General features: G+C 53.1%; 1 protein-coding gene across 3 annotated transcripts in view; it reads left to right on the top strand.

Annotated features, from left to right (window-relative positions):
* Positions 1–4,121: 4,121 nt before the first annotated feature.
* Positions 4,122–16,430, top strand: part of LOC144952352 (cyclic AMP-dependent transcription factor ATF-6 beta-like) — a 57,289-nt gene continuing 44,980 nt past the window's right edge. For 2 of the 3 annotated variants that reach the window (XM_078882728.1, XM_078882727.1), the window contains exons 1-3: positions 4,122–4,603; positions 7,897–7,979; positions 9,861–9,957. In XM_078882728.1, the coding sequence (XP_078738854.1) occupies positions 4,558–4,603; positions 7,897–7,979; positions 9,861–9,957 (226 nt within the window). In that variant the 5' untranslated portion in view covers positions 4,122–4,557. Of the gene's footprint in view, positions 4,623–7,896; positions 7,980–9,860; positions 9,958–16,430 lie in introns of all 3 variants that reach the window. The other variant, XM_078882729.1, reaches the window with a different exon arrangement.

The following is a 16,430-nucleotide window of genomic DNA, read 5'->3' as shown; positions in this document are numbered from 1 at the left end:
ATCATATTTGTGTCGACTAAAACCGTCGGAAAACTCGCGCAGAAGGGTTCGTAGCTTCTCACGCTGTGAGTCGGACAGGTCCGTTGATCCCGCGCAAAACGCATCCAGCCATCCCTCATCACGGTCCGAATGCGGTTGCGACGATGGAGTGGTGCTCACATTTCCAATGACCGGTTCCTCACAGGGTACCAGCATTGCGTACGCAAGCACGGTCCCTTGAGGAACCACAGCTGTTCGCAACCCAACATTGAGGACCGCGATGAAGGGTTCCCCGTCCCCTTTCACAATGGTCTGGGTCGCTATTAAATCAGGTCCGTTGACTCCGGCCCTAGACGGTCCCAACAGAACACCCCGATCCCCAATCCCCTTAGCGAATGGTCGCCGCAGCTTAAGAGGCATGAGCATCTGAGCCCCCGGCGGTACGCGTACCGTCCTTGTAACGAGCGCTTGTACCGTCGCAAATGCCGTACGGACAGTAGCGGGGGAAGACAAGAACATCATACGTCGGCTCGATGGGAGTTCGATGCAACCCTGGTCGATCAAGATTCGAATTGGCATTTTGGCCAAGAAATTCGTCCCCAACAGGCACAGAACTGCCAGTGAGGAGGAGACCAATACCGGCCCAGATAATTTGATGTCCCCAATACAAATTTGCGCGCGGATCTGACCGATAATGCCCAGCGAGCCCCCGTTGGCAGCATAGCATGGAACATCAATGGGGAGCAAAGGACGGCTTTGAACGGGAAGAATGTTATAAATTAAATCGGACACAATGGTCGCCGATGCCCCCGTATCAACTAAGACCCGCACCTCAACCCCATCAATATGCCCCACAACGACCGACGACCCCGCCGACACGGCAACAACGCGGTGCGCCAACTCAGACCACGGGTCCGGTTGGAACGCCCTCCCCATCGCGGCACATTTAGACGCAACAACAGGCGATTTCTGAACCCTGTTCGTTGCAGTGCATGAGTGTGTCACAGGTGTGTGAATAGGCCAAACATGTGGGGTGCCACGACTTGCCGGAGTTTGCTGCGAAGCCTTGGGTAGAGACGCGTCGTCCGGCCGAGGCGTCGCACCGCGCTGTCGAGGAGCCCGGCATCCCGAAGCCACATGGCCCCGGAGCCAACAGTTGTAGCACCGCGTGAGCGCCCCAGACGGCTTGGGCTGATCTTGGTGGCTCGGCCCGTCCCGAGCTGGCCGGCCCCCGGATCTCCACTCCGTCGGGCGACCCACAGCGCAGACCTCTTCCGATGGGAGGCTGGTTGCAGCCATGGCATGCCTGGCCGCCGCCTTGCTGGCCTTGCGACGCTGGGATAGCAAGTTTGCGTGGATGTGCCATGCGGCCCGCAGGGAACACATCTCTTTGTCGTCTTGCGCCAAGATTACGATGTCCAAATCGTCCGCCAACAGCATAGCGTCCACCCCTTCCTCGTCCATCCGCGGGAAAGCCGTCTTCGCCAGGGCCAGGAGAGCTGTGCGGTATGCCAGGGGCGATTCCTTGGCGCCCCGCTGACGATCGTAAAACAGCTGTCTGCAGTCAGAAGGTGGTCCGTAGACTGCAGACAGGAGTCGAAGCGCCGCATGCAGCATGGTGCACGCCGATCTCGGCGCCGTAGTAAGAGTGGCGAAGGCGTCACTGTCCAGCATCGCCGGCAGCGCGCGTAGCGCCTCGTCGTCCGTCCATCGCGACATTTCTTGGTGGGTGAGAAAGCGTCTTTGGAAGGCTCCCCAGTCGCCATCTTCCGCCACAAACTCTTTGAGGACCGGCAATCGCTGCTGGAACGTGGCCTCCGTAGCCGTAGATCGCCAACCGTTGTTCCCGCCAATCAGTACAGTATCGGCGGGAATGGCGGACGCCATTGGCGGTCGCACCGCTGGTGACGTGCTGGCCGCTGATTGGTGTTTGCCGTCGCCGGCCACTGGTGATGACGTGGCGGCTTCTGGTCGGCGACTGTCGGTCACATGATGTAGCCCGGCCCCGCCCTCAGCACCCACTGTAGTGATGGCGGCAAATCCAACCTCCAGCCCCGTTGAAATGGCGGGAACTGGCTTTGCGAGTCGTCCGACGTCACCCCGTGCTGCTCCTCCAACCCCCAGGCGAGTGATTTCCTCCAACGTGGCGGCTGCCGCGTAGAGTAGCTCCGCCAGGCGGGAGTGGGCCACCCGCAGTCCGTCAGCCGACGGTCCCCACCCGTCCGGCCGCTGCGGTGTGGGTGGACTCGGCCCCGGTTGCTCGGATTCGCCCTCGGCGATTTCAGGCTCTGAGTCGGCCGAGGTGTCCTCCTCCCCAGGTTCCTTGGTACGAGCCGTCCATCTTGTGTCCATCTTTAGAAGACCACTTCTGACTCCAGTTGTAGTAGGTTGAAGAGAGACTTGGACGACGTAGTCGGAGGCACACTTATTTATTAACCGTTCCACTCTATACAGGTATACAACACTCGAAGGGGTATCGGCCCCTTCACCTGTCTAACAGGGAGATCCCACGATCTCTATCTCGGCTAGCCTACTCCCAGGTCCTCCACTACAGAGCTAGGGGAGGCTAGCTGATCCCGCACTGGTCAAGCTGGGATCACAGCACCCTGAGTCACCAGACCGGCTCTTACAAGAGCATCGGCTCTGGGCTCTCGGGCCCACGCCACTGGCTTGCCCTGGTCGGTCCTTGGAAGGACAGCGATCCAGGGGAGTCCCAGGGCCTATCTAGCCGGTCTTCTTGCTTCACTGGTTAAAGCTAACACTCGTCCCCGAGCCCACCAGCTCAATGCCTTATATAGCAACTCACCCCCGAGGGGTGGGGCCGTGGGGGATCACAGCGCTGTTTCAGCTTCCCATGCTAAACGATGCGGACGTGGATGTAAGTACCCTTCCGCGTGCGGGCATAACCACCCCTGGTGTGTTTGTTCGCCCTCCTGTAACACCTCTACATAGATATAATGGGAGGCTGATCGATGCCCGGGTGCGATCAAGGGATGGCTCCCTATTGGTCAACCACGTTATGTATGCCGATGATTTGGTAATAGCTGCTCATTCAAAGGAGGAGTTGGAGATGCTGCTGCTGAGACTGGAGCGTGCCACTAAGAGGTGGGGCCTTACCATCAGCCCCACCAAAACTAAGCACCTGCCTGGGTATTTTGTACCATCGGACACTCCACCCCCACAACTCCCAATCGGTGATGGGGCAGTAGTGGAGAGAGTGGAGAGTTTCCCATACCTGGGCAGTGTGCTTATGACCGGCTCCAGTTTAACAGCAGAGGTCTCACTCCGAATCAGTCGAGCGGCAATATCTTTTTATCGGTTGCGTAACGCTGTGTGGAAGCTACCTGGTCTGTCTCTCCGCACGAAGCTTCAAGTCTTCTCGGCCACGGTCATTCCCTCCCTTCTCTACACTTGCGAAACGTGGACACCCCTAATGGAACATCTTCGCCGGTTGGAAACATTTAGGCTGGCCTGCCTACGATCCATCCTGGGTTTAACCAGGTTGTATTGTGTGAGGAGCTCACAAATCCTTGAAAGATCTGGACAAAGTCCCATCAGTGAGCTCCTCCAGCAGGCAAGTCTGCGTTGGCTGGGTCATGTAGCCCGCATGCCCAGCCACCGCATGCCTAAACAGCTTTTGTTCGGACGGATCGAGGGGGCAAAACGGGCGCGGCACGGGATAGAGACGAGATGGAGTGATGTGGTGCAGGAGGATGTGGAGCTGAGTGGACTTGCCGATGACTGGTACCAGCGGTGTCAAGATCGAGCTCTGTGGAGGAGGATCGTGAAGGACGCTACTGGGCAGTTGGAGGCAGTCGCCCTCCAACAACGGAGGGCGGAGGAGCGACGCTCACAACAACGAGCGGAGCGCCGGGTAGCTAAAGCACAGCAAGTTGGCACAGTAGGGGGCACAGGTGGTGCATCAGCCAGTCATCTCGGTCATCTCAGTCAGTCGACCCGTGGCACCTGGGTCTGCCCCGTGACCTCCTGCGAGCGGGTGTTCGACACTTCACGTGGCAGCCTCAAAGCGCACTTAGCCTGGTACAAGCGTCGTGGTGACGTCACCGCCAGTGGCGAATGGCGGTTGTTGTTGATGTGCGGGTCACGTGCTCGCGCTCTATTTCTGGCTCGACCCCGTGACGTCACGACCCGGAAGCGGTGGCCGCACGGCACTGACGTGTCCCTAGCGCTGCCTCATTCACTCGCCTCGTCTCCCTCCTTCTTCACTCATTCACTCGCCTCGTCTCCCTCCTTCACTCATTCACTCACTCGCCTCGTCACTCATTCACTCGCCGTCTCCCTCCTTCACCCGCCGTCTCCCTCCTTCACCCATTCACTCGCTCGCCTCCTTCACCCATTCACTCGCCGTCTCCCTCCTTCACTCATTCACTCGCTCGCCTCCTTCACCCATTTACTCGCCGTCTCCCTCCTTCACTCATTCACTCGCTCGCCTCCACCCATTCACTCGCCGTCTCCCTCCTTCACTCATTCACTCGCTCGCCTCCTTCACCCATTCACTCGCCCTCTGCTCCTCGTCACCCTCTGGACTGGCCGCGTCCGCGCGACGCGGCCCCAGCCATGGAGTCGTTCTTAGCCCCCAACCACCTGGGTGTGGACGACTGGGGTAACCACACACACACAGGGTAACCACACACACACAGGGTAACCACACACACACGGATAACCACACACACACACGGGTAACCACACACACACGGGTAACCACACACACGGGTAACCACACACAGGGTAACCACACACAGGGGTAACCACACCCACACGGGTAACCACACACACGGGTAACCACACACACGGGTAACCACACACAAGGGTAACCACACACACGGGTAACCACACACACACGGGTAACCACACACAGGGTAACCACACACACACAGGGTAACCACACACAGGTTAACCACACACAGGGGTAACCACACACACAGGGGTAACCACACACACAGGGTAAACACACACAGGGTAACCACACACACGGGTAACCACACACACAGGGTAACCACACACACGGGTATCCCCACACACGGGTATCCCCACACAGGGTAGCCACACACACAGGGCAACCACACACACAGGGTAACCACACACACCCACAGGGGTAACCACACACCCACAGGGGTAACCACACACCCACAGGGTAACCACACACACACAGGGTAACCACACACACAGGGGTAACCACACACAGGGGTAACCACACACACACACAGGGTAACCACACACGGGTAACCACACACACACGGGTAACCCCACACACAGGCGTAACCCCACACACACACAGGGTAACCACACACACAGGGTAACCACACACACAGGGTAACCACACACAGGGGTAACCACACACACGGGTAACTACACACACACAGGGGTAACCACACACACAGGGTAGCCACACACACAGGGGTAACCACACACACAGGGTAACCACACACACAGGGGTAACCACACACACACAGGGGTAACCACACACAGAGTAGCCACACACACACAGGGTAGCCACACACACACATGGTAACCACACACACCCACAGGGGTAACCACACACACAGGGTAACTACACACACAAGGTAACCACACACCCCACAGGGGTAACCACACACACAGAGTAACCACACACACACAGGGTAACCACACACCCCACACCCCACAGGGGTAACCACAAACAGGGTAACTACACACACACAGGGTAACCACACACCCCACAGGGGTAACCACACACACACAGGGTAACCACACACGGGTAACCACACACACAGGGTAGCCACACACCCCACAGGGGTAACCACACACAGGGTAACCACACACCCCACAGGGGTAACCACACACACAGGGTAACTACACACACAGGGTAACCACACACCCCACAGGGGTTACCACACACACAGGATAACCACACACAGGGTAACCACACATACAGGGGTAACCACACACCCCACGGGGTAACCACTCACCCCACAGGGGTAACCACACACAAACACAGGGGTAACCACACACAAACACAGGGGTAACCACAAACACAGGGGTAACCACAGACACAAGGTAACCACACACACAGGGGTAACTACTGTACAGTGTTACCTGAGATGAGCTGTTCGGGGTAGTGGTGGCTGTGATGGTTGTGGTAGTGGTAGTAGTGGTGATGGTTGTGGTAGTGGTGGTGGCTGTGATGGTTGCGGTAGTGACGTTAGGGGGGATGGTTGTGGTAGTGGTGATGGTTGTGGTAGTGGTGATGGTTGTGGTAGTGGTGGTTGTGGTAGTGGTGGTGGCTGTGATGGTTCTGGTAGTGGCGTTAGGGGGGAAGGTTGTGGTAGTGGTGGTAGTGGTGATGGTTGTGGTGATGGTTGTGGTAGTGGCGTTAGGGGGTGATTGTTGTGGTAGTGGCGTTAGGGGTGATTGTTGTGGTAGTGGTGGTGTAGTGTGGGGAGCGGTAGTGTAGCGATGAGCACTGTACTACGAACCTGGCGACCCGGGTTCGATTCCCGCTCACGGCCAACACCAGTAATAGTGATTATCTGAACCGGCCCTGGGCCTCCCCTAGGTAGACTCAGCCTCAAATGAGTACTTGGTGCGATGTGTAAACATCGCCGCTGGGGAGACAAAGGCGGTCGGGAGTGGGAGTGGTGTTGGCCACCCACCCCCTCGTGTGCCGTGTCGGCCTTCATAGGTGCTCGCTAACAGCACTTGCCCCAACAATCTGTAAATATTACACGGGAGATCTTTGTCTTTGTTGTAGCGGTGGTGGTGGTGCTGTGTTGTCCGTGGGGTCACGTGCTACACCCCGACATCCCCTCGTCCCCCCCTCTCCCCCATGTGACCACTACAGCTGCCTCCACATAAAACTTCCTCTGGGGATTCCGAGACCCCGGTGATTTGCTTCTCGAGCTTGACGGTGGTGATGGGCCTCAGGACAGACACGTGGCCTGGCTGTCGATTCACACAGAGACCCAGATACTAACACAGACACGCATAGACCCACACAGAGACCCATAGACTCACGCAGAGACCCATAGACTCACACGGAGACCCATAGACTCACGCAGAGACCCAGATACCCACACAGACACGCATAGACCTACACAGAGACCCATAGACTCACGCAGAGACCCAGATACCCACACAGACACGCATAGACCTACACAGAGACCCATAAACTCACACGGAGACCCAGATACTCACACAGAGACCCAGATACCCACACAGACACGCATAGACCTACACAGAGACCCATAGACTCACGCAGAGACCCAGAGACTCACGAAGACCAATAGACTCATGCAGAGACCAATAGACTCGCACAGAGATCCATAGAATCACACAGAGACCCATAGACTCAAGCAGAGACCCATAGACTCACACAGAGACCCATAGACTCACACAGAGACCCATAGACTCACACAGAGACCCATAGACTCACACAGAGACCCATAGACTCAAGCAGAGACCCTAGCATCACACAGAGACCCATAGACTCACACAGATGTGGTGCCAGGATTTCACTGAGTGAGTGTCCAGATGGGGAGCGGTGGCGCAGCTGTTAGCATGCTGCTCTACGAACCAAGCTACCCAAGTTCCATTCCCGCTCACAGCCACCAACACCAGTAACGATTATCTGAACCGATCCTGGGCCTCCCGTAGGTTGACTCAGCCTCAAATGAGAATCTGGTGCAATGTATAAACAGGAAACTACTGCGGGTGGCCACGTGGAATGTTTGAATGCTCGCTCACAGGATGAGAGGCTGCCACTCCGCTGTGAGGAGCTGGAGCGGTACCATCTGAACCTCTGTCACTGCCACTTGGTGATAGGTGGTTGCTGCTGTTGTGTGTGTGTGCACGTAAACAGCACTGCCCCAACAGTCTGTGTTAAAGGCTACCCGGGTGCATCTGTGTCTCTCTATGTAGAGATGGGGAACTTCGATCTGGAGGAGGAGATGGATCTCAACGAACTCAACGACATTTTCCGCGCGCTCAAGAGGGACATGGAGGTGCGTGGACCTCGATCGCTCGCTCATGCACTCGATCGCTCACTCGTTCGCTCATTCGCTCGCACGCAGGGGCGCGACTCTGGCGGGGGTGGGTGTGTTTGCCCCATAGGTATGTCTCGTCGGCCACAAGGGGGGTGTGGAGCCCCCCATATGAAGCAGATATAATAGACAAGTAACAACCAATGTGAAGACAAAAATAAATTCCAACATTTTTGATTTAAAGCTTTCGTGACTGCAGGGATTCATATTCTTGGTTCTTTCGGTAAAGTAACGTAGAAGGGATGATTGCTTGTGTTGCAGTCGAAACGTCGTGAGAATTGTATTGTTTTATATTTTTATTATTTTATTATTTGCCTTCTACGTGACTTTACCGAAAGAACCAAGAATATAAATTCCAACAGTTATCTGTAAACGCATTGAAAAATGAGAACACGGTGTGAAAATGCAGCAGCCGCTACTGCCGCTGCTGCCGCCACCACTGCTTGTTCCTGAACAGCAGCACCAGGATGTTGTTGCCGGCTGACGTGCGCATGACAGCAAGACGCAGGACTTCGTGTATTATTATGAATACCGTCGTCCGCGGTCAGAGCCATCTCCCTCTGAACTCCAATACACGGCGCAACTGAACTAAAATCTGAGTAGTTAGAGCCTGCGTATATCACTGTGCATGCGGAGTTAAACATCCCTCCGCCGTAACCACTTCAGTCACAGTGAGTTGGGAGAAAGGAGGGCGGCCCACAGTCGCATCTTGCATAGCCCCCCTTCCGCTTCTCGCACAGAAAAAGGTCCCCCAGGTAGGCCGTTGGGGCAAGGGCTGTGAGCGAGTAGCAGCAGCGCCTACGAAGGCCGGCACTGTGGCGCACACGAGGGGCGTGGTGCGGCCAGGACTGCTCCCAGCCTCCTTTGTATCCCCATTAGCGATTCTCACCACACCAATTTATAACTTGAGGATGAGTCAACCTCGGTGTCGGTAGACGTGAGCGAAAATTTTACTTTGGGTCGCCGGGTTTAGTGGCGCGGCGCGCTAACTGCTGCGCCGCCGCTCCCCATAGACACAACACAAAGACGAAGATTTCCCCCCCACTTTGTAGCCTTAATAGACCGTAGGGGCAAGTGCTGTTAGCAAGGCCGTAGCCATGGAGTCAACATTGGGGGGGACCAAATCTTCCAGGGTGTCTGGCGGTCCCAACCCAGAAAAATATCTAAATTTGAAAACGAAATTTCCTGCCTAAAATATTTAAAAATTCACTAACACATGGGAAGGACTTTTCATTTTTTTTTATAATAATGTATAATAGTGTATTGTATTACATTGCTCTGTTTTTACAGAGATTAGGGATTAATAAAGTACAACCATAACCACAATCATATTAAAACGAAGACAAGTCCAGATATTGTGGCCAAGGTTTAGCAAATTGTTGTTTTTATTTACATAGCATAGCAATTATTTTTCTAGTAATATATTGGGGGGGGGGACATTTTGAGCATATTTGAATATTGGGGAGGATGTGTCCCCCCCAATATATATTATAATTACGGCCTTGGCTGTTAGCAAGTAGCAGCAGTGCCTTTCAAGGCTGGAACGGCACATGACGGGGTGGGTGGCCAGCACCACTCCCGACCGCCTTTTGTCTCCTGATACTCATTTCAGGCTGAGTCCACCTAGGGGAGGACCAGGGCCGTTTGCGTTTGTTCAGATAATTATCGCTATCATCGGTGTTGACACGAAGGACAATGAGACACCAACATTCACGCACCTCGGGGCTTGTGTGTCACGGGCCGTCCCGTGGTGTCACGTGTCGTCCCCTCGCGCCCCCCCTCGGCAACCCCCCCACACACCGACCTCACCACCCCCCCCCACACCCCCCCCCCCCCCGCCAGCTGGAGGAGGACGTGGAGCTGGACATGGAGGCGCTGGCTGCTGCTGCTGTCGACGTAGCGGAACCGTGGAGCGACATCTACAAGCAGATCTTCACTGGTGGGGGCACGCGGGGGGCGGGGGGGAGAGGGAGGTGCCTCTTGTAGCAGGGTGGGGGGTGACGCGGTGGGAGGGAGAGTGATGGGGGGGGGGGGTGACGCGGGGTGGGGGGGGTGACGCGGGATGGGGGGGTGATGTGGTGGGGGGATGACGCGGGGTGGAGGCATGCGAGAGTGGAGGGGGGATGCTCCAGAGGGGATCCCAAGGCCTGACTCTAGGGGAGTCTCTTGTAGGGGAGTCTCTTGTAGGGGAGCCTCTTGTAGGGGAGCCTCTTGTAGGGGAGTCTCTTGTAGGGGAGCCTCTTGTAGGGGAGCCTCTTGTAGGGGAGCCTCTTGTAGGGGAGTCTCTTGTAGGGGAGCCTCTTGTAGGGGAGCCTCTTGTAGGGGAGTCTCTTGTAGGGGAGCCTCTTGTAGGGGAGCCTCTTGTAGGGGAGCCTCTTGTAGGGGAGTCTCTTGTAGGGGAGCCTCTTGTAGGGGAGTCTCTTGTAGGGGAGCCTCTTGTAGGGGAGCCTCTTGTAGGGGAGCCTCTTGTAGGGGAGCCTCTTGTAGGGGAGCCTCTTGTAGGGGAGCCTCTTGTAGGGGAGCCTCTTGTAGGGGAGCCTCTTGTAGGGGAGCCTCTTGTCGGGGAGTCTCTTGTAGGGGAGCTGTTGTATCCTAACCCTTCTTCCAAACTTGATATTTTTATATATTATCATCATTGATATATAATGAATGAAAACACACCAAAGCGCAGTAAACTGCAAAACACCAGGTGTTGTAGTAATGAACGGGAGGAGGGCTAAGATGGCAGAATTGCAACCTTGCTTCAGGGATAGATAAGGCCTGATAAACGGACACCTGTCACCCGTGCAGGCGGCAGAGACAGTGGGAAAGTCAGCCAGACATAGCTAAGGCAAAAAGCCCAACCATCTATGACCTCAGCACATGGGCGAATAATGGAACAGTGTCGACTCGAATGCAATGAAAGGAAGCAGAGGCGCCTTTGTCTGGATCACGGCCACAGAAGGCCGGGGGGGGTCATCACTGATTGTGTGTTAGGGATTTCGAGCTAATTGGAACACGTGCACACAGAGAGGAGAAACACGCCTTGTTCTCTGCAGCTGAAAAAGCCAAGATAAACTCAGCTCAAGGTTGTGTATACAGGAGAGGGGGCTGATTAACAACCACTGCACGTCTGAACGTGAGGGGGCCTTGTCCTGAAATTAATCACACTCCCAGAGCAGAAGGTTGGATGACCACAGTGAGGCGAAAATAAGGGTGTTGCTCTCTCTCTCTCAAGGCTGCAGGCTCAGCTGAACAGCGAGGCTGCGGGGGGGGGGGGGTTACCAAAAGTTCGTGTTTGCCTAGTTAAGTCGAAAAGCTCAATTATTCTGTATTGCTATTAAAATAACGTTAAAGTCGGAGTTTAACAACAGGGTAGGCTAAAGTTATTGATACAACTCGACCCGAAGCATAACGGGATAAATCACCACCAGGTCGAATAAATACATAATAAAAGAGCGATGTTAAATCCAGGGTCGGAGAGAAAGGGAGATCCCGGCCGTCTTTGTATACCCGCAGCGCGGGATGGGAGTGTGTATGTGCTCGGGGAGGCACCGCCACTTGAGTCAAGCACCACGATGGGAAACGACACACCTTAGGCTACATACAGAATCATAACTGGGAAATGGTAAGGGACAAATGTTAATTTAAAACTTTTAACCATGTCTTTGTGTGCTGTGAGGATCGGAGGGAGTGTGCCCCTCCCTCCAGGTCGTGCAACACGGACAGAGGTGCCTATGAGACGATTTGTACGTCTGTGTTTTGGTTCATGAAGAAGGCCAAACAAGGGATAAATCGCACCCAGACAGAGAGACGACCTCGAGGCAATTTGTAACACCTGATTGTTTGCTCGTGGATTTTATGGAGGGAATATGACCACGGGATATATCGTGGGTGATGCACACAAGGACACACGGACGTACGGACACACACATGAACACACCTACACACGGACAGATCCTGACACAGTAAATCAAAAGAAAACCCCGCCTTGTGGGCAGGACCCAAAGGGATTTTTCGGCATAAAAGAAAGGACTCTGAGCATTGGAAACCAGTTGGACCAGAGGAGTCAACTCATCACGAGTGCGACCAACGGGTCGACTCATGAGCGAGCTCGACCGGAAGGGTCGGCTCGACTCATCAGCCGAGTTGGACCAGAGGAGTCAACTCATCACGAGTGCGACCAACGGGTCGACTCATGAGCGAGCTCGACCGGAAGGGTCGGCTCGACTCATCAGCCGAGTTCGACCAGGAGTCAACTCATCACGAGGGCGACCAACGGGTCGACTCATGAGCGAGCTCGACCGGAAGGGTCGGCTCGACTCATCAGCCGAGTTCGACCAAGAGGGTCGAACTCACCAGCCGAGCTGCGACTAACGGGTCGGCTCGACTCTTCAGCTTCTGGGACTCAGCCGAGTTCAGCTGGCTCTCGGGGCTCGACTCAAGCAGCTCCCCGTCTCCTCTGCAGGCGGGCAAGACCCGCTTGACAGCTCAACCTGCCGCGTCAGAGGCCCCTGCTGGCAGCCAGGGTCGCGGTCTGGTGACGAGAGGACGACGGTGCGCTGCGAGCGAGCTGCGGGCGCCACCTACCGACCGGGTTCCGAACTACGACAGCGTATCAACAGGCATCCAACCAATTCCCCACGGCGACAGAGGAGCGACTAATACGTATGACGCGCACCGCCCCCTCACCACACGACCACCAGGCGTTTGTTTGACATAAAGAACCGACTCCGAACACTGACTATTGAAGACAACTCTTACCACTCAAACCCACTCGAACCCATAAGCCATCCGTGGCTGTGAAGAAAAACTCGAGACCGAGTGATGGCCATCCGTCATTTGTAAGAGTATTATCTTTAATATTTAGTGGACTGTACTCTTAATCGCATAAATTCCCAACAGATCCATCAATACGAATTGATTCTTGGCACCTCCTTCCGCCGAGCCACTCTGTTGTCAGATAACCTGCGATGTATCTGTTGAGATTGGTGCCTTTAAGAATAATAACTGTTTTGATTGTGTTTTATCGCCGTATAATCTTTCAAGTATCTTTCATTCATTAACGTTAAGGTTTTCTTAGCATAGTATTTGCATGTTTTAACGACTCTCTCCCACTAACAACCATCGCGTTACGCGGGATCCATGTGCCGTTGTCAAGTGAAATCAGACAATCATTGATGATACTGTATTGATGCCGTGTTGACGTTCCGGGATTGAGAGTTCGCATACTATATCATAGTCGAAGTTGAATTAGTAATAAATTGATTAATACAGAAGTGGTTGTGTGATTCTTTCCTGAAGTCTATGCATAAGATCTGCTTCTGCGTTGAGATCTGAACTTGGTGACCTTAATAAACACACTAACACATACTCAGTAAATGTTAAAGCGATAACGGGGCGAACCGGGGACCTAAATAAGCGAGAATGAGACGAACCTAGACAACGAGGCCGAGTTAATCTAAGTTAATCTTGTATACTTACACCACACCTGCATAACTGCATACGATTAATTGCCTTATTCCGATCGATAACCCACCCTCGTCACCGAGGCGGGGTCTGGTTATCATAACGACTTGCATTATCATAATTACACCCACTCGCATAATTACTACAATTACCTCTCGAATTGGCATAATTAAATGTGCGTAATTACATGGATTAAAGTATTTCCGGATAATTACACCTTTGGCCAAATTTCGATTGATTATTATTATTTTCACTGAATATTCATAACCCACATATACAACATAATAATTTCACCCACGCACGCATACAACACATCAAAATTTTCACACCCCACATATACAACATAATGGGGGCTCTTGTCCGGGATTTCTCGCAGACAGTTTGTGCATGAATTCAGGAACGAATCACTGTTGTGTTAATCAAAGTGGTGTGAACTAACGTTGCCTTGTGATTGTAAACGGGCGTAAAACAAAACAAAACGCGCTCTGAAGGGAAATACCAGAGTAGCAGAGTATAACAAAGACAGCTGGGCTGAAATTATTTGCTCGAGTTGAACTGACGCATCCTGTGATACAATTGTTTATAAGTGCTCTGAAGGGGAATTCTAGAGTAACTCCTGCCACTTGAGATGATAGGATTAAGAATAATTTTTGAATTGGTGACGGGGTACGGGGAGCTCGTATTAAAACGTACCGACCAATCTGTTACAAAGCAGTACAGTCAGAGAGACATATGGGGAGGGAGCTGTATCGATAACACGAACACACCTCGGAGGAAACTAATTGACTGGATAAAATGTAACAGAGGCGAACACGATGCAAAAGCTGCAGAGAAGGCAGGACAGGACTCATACCTCCTCACACAGGCATACAGACAGGGATGGTGGAATAAAGGGAAATTTGGAAAGGAAACGGGAGATAAATCGTCTCTAATAAACGAGGAAAAATGTCCTCACACCATCGTAAGGGAGGAGAAATCAGGGCTCGCGACACCAGCGGAACTCACAGACGTGGATCCACAGAATAAATATGGAAGTAACGTTAAATCACACTCATTCGAGAGAAGGGATGGAGAGATACATATGCAGACAGGGACATGTGAGATTGACGGCTTCACAGATAGAGGGAAGCAAAATGTTAAAGTAAAGTCGACAGGACGTGCTCCGCTAAGGGCAGAGGCAAAACTGAAGGGAAATGGCAACACGAGCGACACGGCACTGGGCACGCACACAGAAAATGCACACTGCTTAATCACGCCCCACGCAGAACAGTTAAAAGTGACAGATTGCCTGATGATAACTTGTTTGATGATGACGCTGACGGCGACCAACTTTCGGAATACTTTTTCAACAGTAAAACCCTTAAATTGATGGACAAGGCTCTAGTCAGAATTCCCGATTTTGACCCCCACAATAAGTCCATGGATATCCACACACATCGCGACAGTGGAAGAGGAGGCAATGATTAGAGGGTTGATGAGACGGGATGAAAAAGCGAGTTTGTTGAAACGAAGCTTAAATAAAGATTCTATTACATGGGTAAAGTCACTACCACACAAGGTTGGAAATGATTTTAAACAACTGAGCCTGGCAGTGATTCGGAAGTTTGGAGAATATTCGACACTCACTGAGGGGTTTTATGCTGTAAAATCGATGACCCAGGGCATGGACCAAGATCCACGTGACTACCTCGTGCAATTTAAAAGAGCGTATTACGCAGGCGATGTGAATCAATACCACGAAGGAGATAAAATGTTCAAAATTATGTTTTTTGAATCCTTGAGCCCAGAGATTACAGAAAGGGTGAGAATGGTTGTGAATCCAGAAACCGCATCCTTACGCCGCATAGAGAGCAAGGCGTACATGGCATGGTTATACAGAGCTAAGAATCATAATTCGGATCCAGAACACAGGGAGAGGGATAAAGAACCCAGCCTCTCAGAGAGGAATAAAAATCACCGAGCAGTCCCACAATGCAGGGCGGAGCAAACAAACACGCACACATGGCAAAATAACCCAGAGAGAGGTTGGCACGAGAATGAGAGCGGCATAAAGCCGGACATTCAGAGGAATCGTAGGGGGGGGAGGTTCAGAACAGAACCATATCAACACCATCCAGCGGGAAGGGGTTACACAGACCGCGGAGGTATGGATGCGAACATTCAGAGTAATCGCGGGATGGGAGGTCAAACACAATCGATCCAATTCCGACCAATTCCTCCACCGGCTATACCAGGAGGGAATAGAGGAATAACACAGAATGCGGTCCAAAGACTTGATGAACTACCCATAGTGAGCGCGAGCGAGCGGCCAACACGCGCCCCACCCGCCGAGGTATTAAACCCTGAGCTCAAAGGGGAATACAGGCAGAGTACAAGTGACAGGGCGGGCAGAAACGTGGACAGTACTCCCGTAAGTGACGCGCGGATCGAATACAAGGACCGGGTTGCATTGAAGCGGGATCGGACAGTACAAAAACCGACAGCAGGGACACGCCCTGAGGAGCGCAGGCATGAGCCTTTGAATGGAAAATATCCAAGGGAAACCAAAATTTATGTGGATCGGAGTGCTAAAATGGAGACGAATGTCCATGACGTATCGGGAATGGTGTTGAAATCCAACACACTCGTAAAAGCAAAGAGGGCAACATTACGAGGGACAGAATTAAATCGACACACTGACTCGGCAAATGTGCATGTAATCGCAGAGAGAGCGAATGCCAGTGAGGACGGAGTACAGAAGTTGGTTGTGTGCGCGAATTCTGATTATGTGCAGCACAATTTTACACCCCACACTCCCACGACGCGAGAGAGTGAGAGGGGAAATTACAAAAACGAACCGGAAAACCGTGATCGAATGATCAAAGTGATAAGTGGTAAACCAGACACTTGGAACTTGGTAAAAAGATTGCCAGGATGTAACAGGAGGGAATTAACGCAAAAATGCGTTCGAAACCGCTACCTAGC

Source organism: Lampetra fluviatilis, chromosome 67 (assembly GCF_964198595.1).
Source record: "Lampetra fluviatilis chromosome 67, kcLamFluv1.1, whole genome shotgun sequence".
NCBI lineage: Eukaryota > Metazoa > Chordata > Hyperoartia > Petromyzontiformes > Petromyzontidae > Lampetra > Lampetra fluviatilis.
The sequence above is the reverse complement of the archived record's forward strand: the minus strand, read 5'-3'. Positions and strand labels throughout refer to the sequence as shown.